The sequence below is a fragment of the Peromyscus maniculatus genome, chromosome 1 (genome assembly GCF_049852395.1).
Source record: "Peromyscus maniculatus bairdii isolate BWxNUB_F1_BW_parent chromosome 1, HU_Pman_BW_mat_3.1, whole genome shotgun sequence".
Classification (NCBI taxonomy): Eukaryota; Metazoa; Chordata; class Mammalia; order Rodentia; family Cricetidae; genus Peromyscus; species Peromyscus maniculatus.
This window is the reverse complement of record NC_134852.1, coordinates 151,504,845-151,520,160: the sequence shown is the minus strand read 5'-3', so window position 1 is coordinate 151,520,160 and position 15,316 is coordinate 151,504,845. Positions and strand designations below refer to the sequence as shown.

The 15,316-nt window shown below is 50.6% G+C and overlaps 1 protein-coding gene across 3 annotated transcripts; it reads left to right on the top strand.

Annotated features, from left to right (window-relative positions):
* The first annotated feature begins 49 nt into the window (after nucleotides 1-49).
* Rnh1 (ribonuclease/angiogenin inhibitor 1) lies at nucleotides 50-12,244 on the top strand. Of its 3 annotated transcripts, none has more exons than XM_006977202.4 (10): nucleotides 50-190; nucleotides 6,382-6,486; nucleotides 8,053-8,223; nucleotides 8,585-8,755; nucleotides 9,253-9,423; nucleotides 9,499-9,669; nucleotides 9,754-9,924; nucleotides 10,167-10,337; nucleotides 11,693-11,863; nucleotides 11,992-12,244. In XM_006977202.4, the coding sequence occupies exons 2-10, from the start codon at nucleotides 6,401-6,403 to the stop codon at nucleotides 12,077-12,079; spliced, it is 1,371 nt and encodes a 456-aa protein (XP_006977264.2). In that variant the 5' UTR covers nucleotides 50-190; nucleotides 6,382-6,400; the 3' UTR covers nucleotides 12,080-12,244. The 3 variants fall into 3 exon arrangements, with proteins under 3 accessions (XP_006977264.2, XP_006977263.2, XP_006977262.2); XM_006977201.4 differs by lacking the exon at nucleotides 50-190 and adding an exon at nucleotides 4,262-4,394; XM_006977200.3 differs by lacking the exon at nucleotides 50-190 and adding an exon at nucleotides 4,361-4,496.
* Nucleotides 12,245-15,316: the final 3,072 nt, after the last annotated feature.

Genomic DNA, 15,316 nt, shown 5'->3' with positions numbered 1-15,316 from the left:
ATCGACTTCCGGAAGACGGTAGTCTGGCTGGTTCCAAGCATCCTCTCACCAGCCCGAAGTACCACGCGCTAGGCCCCGCCTCCTCAACAAACCCCGCCCCCCACAATGCTGACACGCCTCGCAGGGCCTCGCCTTGCCCACGCCAGTCCGAAGGCCGCCATCACGCCCCGGCTCTCCAGGTCTTCGCGAGGTCAGTGTCACACGCTCTCTCCGCTTGTGGTCACTCAGCTGCCCGTGCCCCGCTCAGCCGGTGAAGAGCCGGAAGCGAACGGGCGCTCCCGGACGGAGTGGGGCGGGGCCGGGGGGGAGGGGGGGAGGGACGAACGAGGCGGTGTCTGCGCACGTGGATGACGTCATCGCACCATGTTACACCCTCCCCACCCCCCGCCCGCGGTCCGCCTTAGGGGTGCGGTGGGGTGGGGTCCTGGCGCGTCAGTGTGCGCGTGCGTCGTCTCTCTTTCAGGTCCCCGAAGCAAGGGCCCGCCCAGTTAGAATTGCTTTCCTTCCCTGAGCAGCCCTGGGCCTTCGTCACCCCCACCCCCAAGCACCTCCTCGGGATTCGAGGAGCAGGTGGAGGGCCTGGAGGGAGCGACATCTGAAGTGGAGGGTCGCTCGATCGTCCAGGTCCCCCGAGAACTGCGGACTCACAGTGGCGCCTGAACCGGGCAGCCGGGCTAGCCCTCGGCCTCCTGGACGCCAGGGGAAGTGGAAGCCGCTCCCGTGGGAGGGCATGGAACTGGTTCCGCATCTCCTGAGAGCTGTTTTTGCCGACAGCTAGATTTCTGCAGCAAGTTTTGTCATTTTGGCCGTGTTTGGGAAGGACCTTAGAACCGGCTAGATCTTACTTACAGGGTAGTGAAAATTTGAAAACAGTCCACCATAGGGATGGTTGATACAGCCACATAAACAGATAATTGTACTCAGAGGAAAGTTGCATTGTATACACGTTTTTGTTTTTTTAAATACGTATTTTTGAGAAAGGGTCTCTTGCTCAGTAGTCTGGCCACTGTATGTATGATTTTTTTTTTTCTTTTTAAATACAAAGTTTCACACTGTAGCCCAGCCTAGCCTGGAACTCACTATATAGCACAAACTAACCTTGAACTCATGCTGATACTCTGGCCCAGCCCTTTGGATGAAGTGCTGCGATTAACGTAAAGGTTGGGCTGCCTCACAGTGTTTGTACACAGAAAAAGTAGGTTATGTGTGGTGGCACAGGCTTCCAAGCTCAGCGTGAAGGAAGAAGAGGTTACATGTGGTTCAAGGTGAGCCTGGACTACAGTACATAGCAAGGCGGTATCTTTTTTTGTTTTGTTCTGGTTTTTTTTGAGACAAGATCTCACTATGTAGACCAGGCTGGTTTGGAACTCAGAGATTCACCTGCCTGGGCCTCTGGGATAGAGTGCTGGGATTAAAGGCAGTCTGCGTCCTGCTGCAAGACCACAGCTTAAAGAAAAAAGAAAAAAACAAAACAAAACAAAACAAAAAAACCCAGAGCCATGTGTAGTGTGCATGCCTTTAGTCCTAGGAATCTCTGTAAACTCGAGGACAGCCTGGTTTACATAGTGAGTTCCAGGACAGCCAGAACTACACAGTGAGACCGTCTAGAAGGAAAACAAAACACCCAGAATTGTAATAGCTGTAAAAATACCAGTTTCATATCTGCTGTAACAAAATTGCAAATCTGTTTGTTACTTTACATTTGTCACTTTACAGTTCTGGAGAGAAGTCCAAAATGAGTTAAAAATCAAATGTCTGTGGGTTGTTCCTTCTGGAGGCTCCAAAAGACAAATGATTTTTTACCCTTCCACCCGTTATCTCTGTAATTTCCTTAAGAGGATCTTCACAGATCTCTGTGAGTTTGAGGCCAGCCTGGGCTACAGAGTGAGTTCCAGGAAAGGTGCAGAGCTACACAGAGAAACCCTGTCTCAAAAAACAAAACAAAAAACGAAGATCCTCATGATTACACAGACCCACCCCTGTTAGTTTTCCCTTACAGCATCCAGTAGTTGATGGAAACTCAGCATACCCAGGGAGCCGATGCACCCTCTTTCTCTCCTTTCTCACCTTCCCTCAGTGGAAGTGGTCTCCATAGAAACCCCCATTTTCATGCATGTGCCAGGAAGAGAGGTGCTCACTGTCTTCACAGTTTGTCCTGAGGTCCTGGTGAGGTGCTAGAATCACGCTTGCCTGAAACCCAGGACCCCAAGTTGGTAGCCCCTGCCCTATGTGAGTACAGAGTACCCATGCAAAAAACACAGCTCTCATTTTTTTTTTTTTTTTTTTCCGAGACAGGATTTCTCTGTGTAGCTTTGCGCCTTTCCTGGAACTCGCTTTGGAGACCAGTTTGGCCTCGAACTCACAAAGGTCCGCCTGTCTCTGCCTCCCAAGTGCTGGGATTAAAGGCGTGGGCCACCACTGCCCAGCTCACAGCTCTCATCTTTCAGGGAAGAAGAGAGAGTTTACTCTGGAGTTATTGTTAGTGACCATGGCCTGGGAACAGATTTAGGTTGCCTCAAATTCCATGTTCCAACATGGAAGAGGTGTCATGAAGTTTTGTAGTTTTGCAGAAAAAAAGTCATAAATCAAGGCAAGTTCAAATGACATTGGTGGGTATATCAGAGAGACAGGTACAGAAAGATGGGGGAAGCTTTTCTATAGGTCCAGGATGCTATCTGATGACATTCTCAGCTTTGGGGTTAGTAGAAGCTATTGGTCTGCTAAATTAAAAGATTCTAAAAGGTTCCTATCTGTCAGTCACGGGATGTTGGTTCCAACAGAGATGGGCAAAAAAGGGCTGCCTGGGAGGGCTAGAACTCGCCCAAGATAAGGTAATTAGGCTCCGGAACTTCACCATTCCAGTCTTTCCACAGCACTGAAATTCTTATCAGTCAGTCTCTGTAGATACAGCTTCTTATCAGGAGCTCTCCCAGCAGCAACGAGAAAGGGCTGGCCTGGCCAAAGCTTCCCTTCTAGTTGGGCAGCCTTTACCTTCCCCATAGAACGGATCCCCTAATTCACAGTTGCTGGGGTCTTGAGTTCTCATGGCTCCTGCTGCCAAGAAGATTAAGCTAGGTCTGTAGTGACCACGATGCAGGGTTTATGAAGCTGAAATCCAGTCTACCTCTTGCCTCCCTTTCCCTTTTCAGGGTCCCCTGCCCCAGGTCTTTTTGGGAAGACAATCCCTGACCTCCTATGCTAGCATGCTGTTGTCCTCTTTTCATGTGTTACTTAAGCCCCAGGAGGGCTGGGACTTGGAACAGTGCCTGGCACACAGTAGGTGCTCAAGAAATAGGTGGGTGAATACTGATTCCTTGACAAGTGTGTGGCTATCTGTGCAGGGCTCCAGAGTGACAGTCAAATTCCCTTTGCTGACCTTTTCCAAAGTGCTAGAATATCCAGCACTCAGGAGGCAAATCTGGAAGTTCGAGGCCAGCTACACATCAAGACCTTGTTTCAAAATTCAAACACCAAACACAATTCCCATAATGTAGGAGTATGTTACAAAGTTTAAACATGGGCTGGAGAGATGGCTTAGCAGTTAAGAGCACTGGCTGCTGCTCTTCCAGAGCACCCAGGTTCAGTACCCAGCACCTGAATGGTGGCTCACAACCATCTATAACTCCAGTCCCAGGGAATCTGATACCCTCTTCTGTCCTTCTTGGGCACGATGCACAGACATATGCAAATGAAACATTCATATACATAAATAAAATTGATAAAACTAATACTGAAGTGATTAAACAGTGACAAAATGCTTGCCCTTTTGGGGTGTCAAGAGCCTCATGCATAAGATGACACTATTTACCACCCCCAGCCACACCCCGGGGCCATAAAGGATTTCTTTTTTTGGGGGGGGAGTGGGGTGGGGGCATGTTTTGAGACAGGGTTTTTCTGTCTAATAATGCCTTGGCTGTCCTGAATTCGCTCTGTAGACCAGGCTGGCCTCAAACTCACAGAGAATAAACCTGTAATACCAACCAGGGAGAAAGATTCCTCCTGCCTCTGCCTCCTGAGCCCAGGGATTAAAGTGTACGCCACCACGCCTGGTTTGTAAAGGATGTTTTGAACTCTGTTCTATGCGTGCAAACCTCGTCGGCTCGTTAGAGACGCGGCTGGGTGCTGTTTTTTGTACCAGAAGCTGTCATCGCAGGCGCACCCATTTCTCGGCAGCTCTGGATCATTTCAATAGTTTTAGTCAGGCCCCAAAGTGACTCAGGTTTGTTTGGGTCTGTTCCCAAAGTGCAGCTTGCATGTGGGAGGGGCAGACCCGGTGGGCGGTTTCCTGAAGGCAAAGTGAAAGGCTAGTTGGGGCCAGAGAGGACCGGCAGTCTCGAGGCCCCGCCCTGGGCGGAAGAAACGGGACCGGCTGGGACCTCTAGCAGCAGAGCCAGGTGAGCTAGGGCCATGCTCCGGGGCGCCCGGCTGGCCCTGAGAGTTTTTCTCGAGTCCCCTCCTGGCCCTCTTAATACGTGGCAGAGCGTCTGGACCAGAAGGTTCGGGGGACCAAAAATAGGGCGGGGGCGGGGTCGCCGGCCCGGCAAGCCTCTGAGGCCTGTTCCTTCGTAGGGAGGCACAGATGATGTGCCCAGGAGGATCCTTTCTCGGTGCTGGAAGGCCGAGCTCATGGCTCCGTCGCCAGCGGCCTATTGGCCCAAACCGGGCCGTCTTCAGATCCCAGGATTCATTAGGAGCAGCTAGCTAGCGATCCCTAGTCACAGCTAAGCTCAGGCTTGTGGGGCCTCCCGACTCATCACCTGTGTGCATTCCCAGGGCCCACAGCCAAAGGATCAAGGGCCCAGTCCCAAGGCCAAGCCAGGGGAGGAGTGTGGGAGGAGAGCCAGCTGCCTGGGTACTTTCACATCCCTTGTCCCTGACCTCAGATAATCAGTCAGAACTGGCTGCCTCACCTGCCTCAAAGCCCAGCCCTGTACTTTCCCTAAAGACAGACACTCTAGGATCCCCTAGTCTGTAGCGCAAAAGAGAACAGACTTGTGGGCCAGGGCCTGGGGATGGTGCTGTGAGGGAAGTCCGGTAGCTGCCACCTCACCTTTAGTGCTCCAGCCCTGACTGTGTTTGGATGACACACCCTAGAATCCAGGCTGTGCTGGTTTTACTTACTGACTCATGGGGGTGGGGATAAATGGTTGCTCCGTGTCGTGGCTGTTAGGACCGCAGTGAGGTATCCATGCCTTGCATCAGTTTCCCCGGTCACTCACTCTGTGTCAAGGTGTGTAGAGTGAATCTTTCTCCCTGGTTGGCATTACAGGGTTATCCTCCCAGCTCTGAGAAGGAAAGGGAAGGCCCCTTTAGCAAGGCCATGGTGTGCCAGGCACTGGACCCTCCCACAGAACTGTGGTCATTGTCGTGACCATCAGAGAGGGCAGCTGGAGTGAATGTCTGTTGCTCTTAAACAGAACCCAGTTCCCCTCTCCCACCTCTGTGCTAGCAGCACAGCACAGACCACTTCTTCCAAGGAGCCCTCCAGGATACCTACATGCTGGCCAAACTAGCCTGCTTAACAGATGCTCAGGAAATGTGGGGACATGGGTACCTGTCCCCCAGGCCTCAGGAACATCCTTCCACAGCCAGTGCCAGCCTTGTTTATTCAGGCTCTGTGCCCATCCCTGTCAGAGCCTGTGACCGGTTTGTCCCAGCTTTCCTGGATATAGGTCTCATTTTTCTCAGCCCGATGGACAGCCTGGATCCTCTGTGGGTGGGGCCTGAACTGGCTGAGGGTTTTGCAGAAGATAATCCTGGCCTGGTCTGAGCCCCTAGCCTCAGAAGGAAATCATGGAAGTGCGTGCCTCAGTGGCTGCCCTTCAGTACTCCCCTTTCTCCCAGAGTCCTGTGCCTTCCCACCCTTCAGGTGGTTGCTTCTGTCCAGGATCCTGGCTCCCTGGCATCTGACTTTGTGGATGGCTTGGCAACAGTAGAGTATGGCGCTGCCTTCCACCCAGTTTGTTCCAAGAACATGAGCTGAGGGAGCAGGAAGCTCCCCTGCTGGGGTTTCCAGACACAGCCATGCTCAGGCACATACGAGGCAGGAGAGTTCTAGGCCAGACTTGGTGTCCCCATGCTGTCATCAGCAAGAAGGAGGTGCTCGGGTGGCTGGGCTCCTTCAGACTGTCTCAGTGCTGGCCCTTACGTTCTGCTGCTCTTCGTGGTATTTGCTAGGGGTAACATGTAGGCAGCCTCTCCTGATACCTTGTTTACTTCTAGAGACTCAATGTGTGGACACACTTGCTGGGGAGAGGCTGGGCCCCTACTGGGAAAAAAATGTGCTCATTTGGCTTTTGGACTCATCCTCTTACAAAGTCTATCCTGTCAAGCATTGGAAATTTCCTCAAGAGTTCTCTCGTCCTTCTTTCTTCTGCCCAGATTACATTGTGCACCCACCATGAGTCTTGACATCCAGTGTGAGCACCTGAGTGATGCCAGGTGGACAGAGCTCGTTCCCCTGATCCAGCAATACCAAGTGGTCAGGTAGAGGCAGCCTTGGGGACCTTGTGGGTACCGTTGGGTTTGGCTGGGAGGGTAGTACTTGGTTGTGGAGATGGGTGGTTCTTGCAGCTTGTGGCCCCCCGATGGGTTTGCTGTGTTCCAAAAGCATGCTATTAATGGACACAAAGACGTTTTGCATAATCTTCATGAGATGTTACTTCAACCTTTTTGTTTGTTTGTTATCAGACAAGGGTCTCACTCTGTAGCCCATACTGGCCAAGGAATTGGGCTACAGGGACATAGCTCAGTAGTTGTCTAGCCTGCCCAAGGTCTTGGGTTCAGTTGACTTCCAACAAAATAGAAATGAGCATGATGGTACAAGCCTATACTCCCAGCACTGGGGAGGTGGAGGCAGGAGGATCAGAAGCCCAAAGTCATTTTTTGCTACATAGTGAGTGTAACATAACAAGTTAGCCTGAGATACAAGAGTTTAAAAACTGACAACTAGGCATGTAGCTCATATAGGTAAGTAGTAGAACTTGACTAGCATGTGTCATGTATGAGAAGCATATGTGAACCACTGCAGGCTCAGGTAGGGGGTAGGCTTAATGTGGCGACTGATGGCAGGTGGTGGGCACCTCGAGTCTGGCAGTTTGGACCCTTATTACTCAGCTTTGCCTTCTCTGGAGACAGAGTAGGTTTTTCAGGAGGTGATGGTGCCTGTCCACCCCTTCCCTGTCTGTCCGTCTCTGACTGAGAAAGGGAGTTGGTACCAGCCCTCCTCACTAGGCTCTCAGGTTCCCAGGCAAGAGATAGGTACCTGCTTCATCCTCATCTTCCCCAAGATAGTTTTAGGTTTGCCACAGAATCCAAAGGTCATCGAGGCATCCCAGCCCTCTATCAGCTTCCCATGACCATGTCCTAAGACTCTCATGCTGCCTAGCACTTTAGTCAGATGTGGGTTCCCGGCTTTGCCCTGTGACTTTCCCCATCCTTAGTTGCTTAGGATCCCACATGACTTCTGCTGATCAGCTCATAGGCCCTTCTGTAGGGTTCCTCTTCCTCTTGTCCTAGTGACCTGAGTTTTGAGTCTGGATACATTGCACATGTCCCCTTGGCTGGTCTGAGGGCTTTTCATGCTGGTCATGTGCTTTTGGAGAGTGTGGAGAGACTGTGGGTGTGGCCTCCTACACTGTGTCCGTGTGGACACAACTGAGTCATAACTTGCTGTGGTTCAGCACGTCCTCACACTGCTGCAGCTCTGACCAGGTCTGAGTTCCTCTGCCTGCTATCAGCATCCGTCCCTGCTCTCCCCACCCCCAACTCTCAGTGCTGGAGCTTGATGCAAGTGAGGCAGGCAACTCTAGTTCTTGTTTTTTTTTTTTTTTTTTTTTTTTTTTTTTTTTTTTTTTTGAGAAAGCTTTCTTCCACTGTGTAGGTGTAGCCCAGACTGCGTTGGAGCTTAGTGGTCACCTGTCACCATAAATGCCTGTTTAAAGTTTAAACATTGTAGTTATAATCCACATTTGGATTTCTTGGCTCCTGTTGTGTGGGATGGTGGTTGGGTCTGAGGCCAGCGCCATGCTGACCCAGGGGTCCTGTCTGCAGGTTGGATGACTGTGGCCTCACTGAGGTGCGGTGCAAAGACATCAGCTCAGCGATCCAGGCCAACCCTACCCTCACAGAGCTCAGCCTCTGCACCAATGAGCTGGGGGATGCTGGTGTGAGCCTGGTGCTCCAGGGCCTGCAGAAGCCCACCTGTAAGATCCAGAAGCTGAGGTAAGTCCAGGGGCTCAGCCCAGCCTGTTCAGGGCAGAACCTCAAGCGGGCAGATAGGCAGCCATGACGTAGAAAGCCACTGAGACATTGGTGACACAGGAAGGGACAGGTTGTGGTACTAGGCACTCGCAGCTCCATCCAGAACACAGATGTAGTGTGCAGTGCTGGGACAAGCCACACTGTGGCTTTGTTCCAGGTCCCAGACCCAAGAGAGAATCTGGCTGAGCCACACTGGTGTCCTTCTTTGGCCTGGAACCCCATCTAGAGGGAAAGTAGTGTCCTAACCCTGTAGGGTGTGTTGGAGCTCTGGCAGGCGTGGCCTGAGTCTGTTCTTCACTGCTGCCAATGGCATGTGCTTCAGCCTCCAGAACTGCAGCCTGACGGAGGCTGGCTGTGGCGTCCTGCCTAACGTGCTGCGCTCTTTGCCCACCCTACGTGAGCTACATCTCAGTGACAACCCTCTGGGGGATGCAGGCCTGAAGCTGCTCTGTGAAGGACTTCTGGACCCCCAGTGCCACCTTGAGAAGCTTCAGTGAGTGTCTGTCTTGCCAGGGTCCCTGAGCTCTTTGCCGCCCCCGACCCAGAGCCCAGCCATCCAGCCATCCTCAGTAAGCCTCACACCAGCACAATGGATAAGAACTCTGGAGGGGACTCCTAAGATTTGAGGGGCTCTCCTTTGCTAGGTGCTGGCAGCTGGCCGAGCCTCTGAGAGGGGGAACTGATACTGGTAGTCTGGTTTGATTCTGTAGTGTGACCCCAGATGAGCCGAAGATACTCTCCAGTAGGAACTTGTTTCTCTCTGCTGGTTCTGGGAGGACCTCAGAATTTGAGGTGGGGCTCTTTCCAGTAAAGGTTTCCTGAGTGATGTTGGTGTCCTTCTGGAGGCTCTAGGTCCTCACTGTGCCTGACCAGAGGAGGCCTAAGGTTGCAATGGGAAATGAGATACCAGCAATCCCTTGTTTCCCCGATGCCAAATTTCTAGGCCCGTCCTTAATCCTTTTGATGTCCTGAGACCCCTGCCTCCCTCAGGTTGGAATACTGTAACCTCACAGCAACCAGCTGCGAGCCCCTGGCTTCGGTGCTCAGGGTGAAACCTGACTTTAAGGAGATAGTGTTGAGCAACAATGACCTCCACGAGGCTGGTATCCAGATGCTGTGCCAGGGCTTGAAAGCCTCTGCCTGTCAACTGGAGTCACTCAAGTATGTACGAGGCCGCAGGGGCAAAGGGGTAGGGCCAGGCACCAGTACTCCTCTTATTATGGCCTGTGTCTCTAGGCTGGAGAGCTGTGGTATCACATCAGCCAACTGCAAGGATCTGTGTGATGTCGTGGCCTCCAAAGCCTCACTGCGGCAACTGGACCTGGGCAGCAACAAGCTGGGTAATGCGGGCATTGCCGCTCTGTGCTCTGGACTGCTGCTCCCCAGCTGCAGGCTCAGGACTCTGTGGTGAGTCAGCTCCCAGCCTCCTTGCATGGGGCTGGAGGACGTGGTGAGTGAGGACCATCCTTCAAGAATGTTGATGTCCCACAGGCTGTGGGAGTGTGATATCACTGCAGAGGGCTGCAAGGACCTGTGCCGAGTCCTCAGGGCCAAGGAGAGCCTGAAGGAACTCAGCTTAGCTGGCAATGAGCTGAGGGATGAAGGTGCCCAGCTGCTGTGTGAGAGCCTGCTGGAGCCTGGCTGTCAGCTGGAGTCGCTGTGGTGAGGGGGCCTGAGGTTCTTCTAGGACAGAATGGGGACTAGGCAGACATGCAGCAAGGCTAGAGTGGAGTGAGGTCTGGGGGCTGCTGAGGGACTCAGGAAGAGGACAGTGCTGAGCTGAGGTGCAGGTCCACAGAGGATGAGGGAGGGATGGGGAAGTGGGTGTGCCACCTGGGTTCCTTATGGACCTCCAAGGGAAGGGCTAGTTGGAGCTACTGGCACCAGCCTTTCTGTTCCCGCAGGGTGAAGACCTGTAGCCTCACAGCCGCCTCTTGTTCCCACTTCTGCTCCGTGTTGACCAAGAACCGTTCTCTGCTGGAGCTGCAAATGAGCAGCAATCCCCTGGGGGACTTGGGAGTCCTGGAGCTTTGCAAGGCTCTGGGCCAGCCAGACACTGTGCTGCGTGTGCTTTGGTGAGTATGCAGGTGGGCATGTGCTGGGAGGTGGGTACAGCTCCAAGTCTGGCCACCTTCCTCCTGTGAGGAACCCCAGGTAGGCATGGATGTCCTAGGGTTTTCCATATCCTATCCCCACCTCTTGATAGTGTTTGTTTCGGACAAGGCATGCATCATCAAGCCTGGGTTCTTTCATTCTCTTGGTCACGTTCTAACAGCTTCCATGAGTACTAGAAACTCATCTTCTACAGAACCTCGTGTATCCTGGCCATTGAGCTAGGTGAGGAATCTGAGCCACTCATTCCTCCCATTTCTTTCTGGTTCCAGGGAGGACTCTGCTGTCCCAAATTCCCTATGTGCCTCCTTATTCTCTTTGGCAGGTTTTTAAGTTATTATTTCACATTTCTGTTTGTGTGTGTGCCCCCAAGCTCATACCATGCATGCATGTCAAGGTCAGAAGATAACTTACAGGAGTTGCTTCTTCTACCCTGGGGTTCCAAGTATGGAACTCAGGTTGTTGAACTTGGCAGCAAGTGGGCCCAGCCTTCTTTGGCAGCTTTTACAAGTTTCTGTCCACTGTGCTCTGGGCTATTGATTTGCCTTTGTGTGGGCCTTGGCCCTGAGAAGTCATGTACTCTCTTCATCCTTCTCCGTTCCTTTTTCTGCAGGGTCCTGGAGTCAGTCCTTGGGTTTTAAGGGCAGTTCAATTCCTGTCCTCACTTTCTTTCTCAAGCTTTTGTTCGAATTTCTAGCCATTCCCCATTTTCTACCCAGTCCAGAGTCTCATTTACCGTTTATCTCTGCCCTGCCTTGTGTGGTGGCACAAAGTGACTGCTGGTCATTCTGGACTGGGCACTAGCTGAAGGGTGGACACTCTGAAGTCTGAGGGTCCTGTCCCAGGAGTCTTGAGGCCTGCTACAGCCACTTACAGATGGGGTCCTGTTGATCTCAGACCCACCTTGGGGAGGCAAGCCATTGCAGCTTCTTGATGTCACCTGGTCTACTTGTACCTTAACCCCCAGTACCTCTGGCTTCTTCAGGCTCCAGCTGATGAGCATGGGTACTGGCCCTGCTCACTTGTTCTTCCTTTGGTCTATACCCCAGTCTTACTCAGTCTGGAACCTGTCTACCCTATCACTTCTTATAGGCAGCCTGATGTTCTTGGCCTTGGTGCACAAGGTTCTGATCTAGCCAGGCTCTTGGTGCTCAGAGATGCATGTGCCCTCTGAGGCTGTGCGCCATTCCTGTCAGGGGAAGCTAGGGTTCCGGCTATTGTATCCAGCTGAGGGGAGCTTAGCTGCACTTGAAGTATGGAGGGGCTGCCTTCCTGCTAAAGCCCAGGTATGGAGAACAGCTCTGCCCTCTCCACCCAGGCTGGGGGACTGCGACGTGACAGACAGTGGTTGCAGCAGCCTTGCCTCAGTCCTGCTGACCAACCGCAGCCTGCGGGAACTGGACCTCAGTAACAACTGCATGGGTGACTCGGGTGTCCTGCAACTGATGGAGAGCCTCAAACAGCCCAGCTGTGCCCTTCAGCAGCTAGTGTAAGTGGATGTGCTGAAGGTGGTGGGACAGGGGTGCCTGAGCTCAGAGGATCAGGCAGGAAGGTGGGAATGGATGAGTAAACAGGAGCACCCTAACTCACTCACTCTTTCCTGCCTGCCTGTGACAGCCTGTATGACATTTACTGGACGGGGGAGGTGGAAGACCAGCTGCGGGCCCTGGAGGAGGAAAGGCCATCCTTGAGGATCATCTCCTGAGATGTGCACTTCTCTGGACACACAACATTAATCCAGCCCCGGGGCAGCCAGCTGGATCTCTGGCTCTGGGTGTCCTAGTGTTGACTGGAGATAAGCATTGTAATCTTATTTCAGCAGAAAACTTTATAGACACTTTATAACTATTAAAATACTGTTGGCAAGAAAGGTCCTTGTCGTTCTTTGTGGGCTGGCATAGCTGTTCTATGGACCCACGATGCTATGACTGCTTCCTGTGTATGGGGCAGTTCATTCACATGCTCAGCCCAGCAGTGGGTCCTTATTCAATCTCTAATATGGCCTTCCAAGAAACCAGGGTCTTGCTGCTGTAGCCGTGGACAGCCTTGAACCTTGGCCGTACTCTACTGCCCGCATGTTGAGACTATAGGCATTGTACAGCTGTGTGCTTTACACTTTGCTCCAAGAAAGGTCTTAGAGGGACTTTCAAAGCGGAAGCTTCCTCCTGCCCACACTCAGTAGTGTGAGTGAGGATGATCTCTGCTTGCAATGGTCAAGCATGACTCTGGAAGATTCATACCTGAAATCTCAGGAGACTGGGGTAAGACTCAGTGGTAGCGCTCTTCCTAGTACAAAAAGGGTTGAAAACAAAACAAACCCCAAGAGATCAAAATCTCTAAAGTTTAAAACCCCCAAACTATAAAAGGTTGAAATCTTCAAAGTGAAATTGCCGAAATAATTTCCATGACTTAATGCTTAATGAGAGAAGGGTGCCTGGTCCAATTCTAGAGAAGAGACTGGCTATGTGATGTGGCAAATAGGAAAGCTTTGGGTTTTATTTTATTTTTATTTATTTACTTACTTATTCTGGTTTTTTGAGACAAGGTTTCTCTGTGTCCTACTTTCTCTGTAGCTGTTCCAGAACTCAAGAGATCTGCCAGCCTCTGCCTCCTGAGTATCACCACCGTCTAGCTATTTTTAAGATTTGTATTTTATGTAGCGTGACTAACAATTGTGAACTGTCATGTGGATACTGAGAGCCAAACCCAGGTCTTTAGTAAGAGCAGCTAGTGCTCTTAACCACTGATTCACCTCTTCAGCCATTATTTTACTTATTTATTTGGGGTTTTAGAAGCGGGGTCTCACGTTGTAGTTTTGGCTTGCCTGAACTTGCTATATAGACCAGAATGGCCTCAAATTCACAGATATCTGCTTGCCTCCTAAATGTTGGGGTTAAAAGTGTGCACTATCATACCCAGCTTCCTGATTATTTTTAAAAATTACACTTCTAAATTTTTTCTTTTCTTTTCCTTTCTTTTTTTTTTTTTTTTGAGACAGGGTCCTACCGTGTAGCCCTGACTATCCTGGAATTTGCTTTGTAAACCAGGCTGGTCTTAAACTCAGAGATCCTCCTGCCTCTGCCTCCCGAGTGCTGGGATTAAAAGGTATGCACCACCAACACCAGGCTAAAATTTAGCTCAGTGCTTAAGAGCACTGGCTACTGTTCCAGAGGACCTGGGTTCAATTCCCAGCACCAATATGGCAGCTCGCAACTTTAACCTCTCTGGTCCAGGGGATCCAACACCCTCACATAAACATACATGCAAGCAAACCATCAATGTACAAAAAATACAAATAAATTACTTAAAAATTATTTTTATTTATTCATTTATTTTTGCCTTTTTTTTTTTTTTTTTTTTTTTTTTTAGACAGGGTCTCACTATGTATTAGGTGACTTCAGACTTGTTAAATATACCAGGCTGGCCTTGAATCCACATAGATCTGCCTGCTTTTGCCTCCCAAATGCAGGAATTAAAAGTGTGTCTCTGAGTGGCAACTGTATTTTTGTTTTATGTGTATGGATGTTTTGCCAGTATGTATGTCTGTGTACCATGTGCCTGCCTAAGGAAGCTAGAAGAGTGTCTGATCCTCTGGAATTGAGTTAAAGCCATGTGGGTGCTGGAACTAGAACCTGGGTCCTCTGCAAAAGCAAATGCTCTTAACTGTCAAGTCATCTCCAGTGCCCAAATTAATTTCTCTTTTTTAAAGCTAGGTTCTCTATGTGGCCCTGGTTGGCCTCTTAAGAGATCAACCTCCTGCATCCTGAATGTGTTGCCATGACCAGCTAAAATTACACTTACTTGTGTGTACCAGTGGCATGTGTACCAATTATAACCCAAGGGTTAACATCAAGAATATCGACTGAAGCCCAAGCAGTGGTGGCGCATGCCTTTAATTCCCAGCATTGGGGAGGCAGAGGCAGGCAGATCTCTGTGAGTTCAAGGCCAGCCTGGTCTGCAGAGTGAGTTCCAGAACAGGCTCCAAAACTATACAGAAACCCTGTCTCAAAAAAACCAAAAAAAAAAAAAAAACCAAAAAAAAAAAAAAAAAGCATACTGTCCATTATCATTGGTCACCTGGGAAATGCAAACCAAAACCAGTAAGATGCCTGGCAGTGGTAACACACGCCTTTAATCCCAGCAACTCAGGAGGCAGAGGCAGGCGGATCTCTTTGAGTTCAAGGCCAGCCTGGTCTACAGAATGAGATCCAGGATACCCAGGGCTACATAGGGAAACCCTGTCTCAGAACAAAACCAAAAAGCAAACAAACACACAACCAACCAGTAAGACGTCACCTTACCTCACTGAAAATGGCCAACAGGATGAGAGACAGTGTACAGTGTTGCAGAGTGGCCCTCAGATTAAGAGCACATGTTGCTTGGACTGGGGTTCAGTTCCCAGCATTCCTAAGCTGGCTCTCAACCATCTCTTAACTACAGTTTCAGAGGATCCAATGCTGTCTTCTGGCCTCAGGCACTTATGTGGTACACACATACATATGTGCAGACAAAACACTCTCCATACTCATAAAGTAAAGCTCTCAAAAAATCTTGCTAGGTAGTGGTGATACACACCTTTAATCCCAGCACTCTGGAGGCAGAGGTAGGCAGAGCTCTGAATTTGAGGCCAGCCTGGTCCACAGAGCAAGTTCCAGGACAGCCAGGGCTACAAAAAGAAACCCTGTCTCAAAAAAACAAAAATCATGCTATGTTTGTCCTTCCAAGTCTGGGTTACCTCATTTAGGATATTTTCTAGTTCCATCCATTTGCCTGCAAATTTCATGCTGTCATTGTTTTTCTCTGCTGAGTAGCACTCCACTATGTATATGCACCACATTTTTTTTGTTTTTTTTTGTTTTGTTTTTTGAGACAGGGTTTCTCTGTGTAGCTTTACACCTTTCCTGGAACTCACTCTGTAGACCAGGCTGGCCTCGAACTCACA

What these genes read in the sequence shown, in the direction of transcription:
- Rnh1 (XM_006977200.3), top strand. Translation starts at nt 4,408, where the DNA reads ATGCTCCGGGGCGCCCGGCTGGCCCTGAGAGTTTTTCTCGAGTCCCCT. An exon ending in TGCAGGCTCAGGACTCTGTG is followed by an intron (nt 9,670 to 9,753) that starts GTGAGTCAGCTC and finishes GATGTCCCACAG; the next exon opens with GCTGTGGGAGTGTGATATCA. An exon ending in TGTGCCCTTCAGCAGCTAGT is followed by an intron (nt 11,864 to 11,991) that starts GTAAGTGGATGT and finishes TGCCTGTGACAG; the next exon opens with CCTGTATGACATTTACTGGA.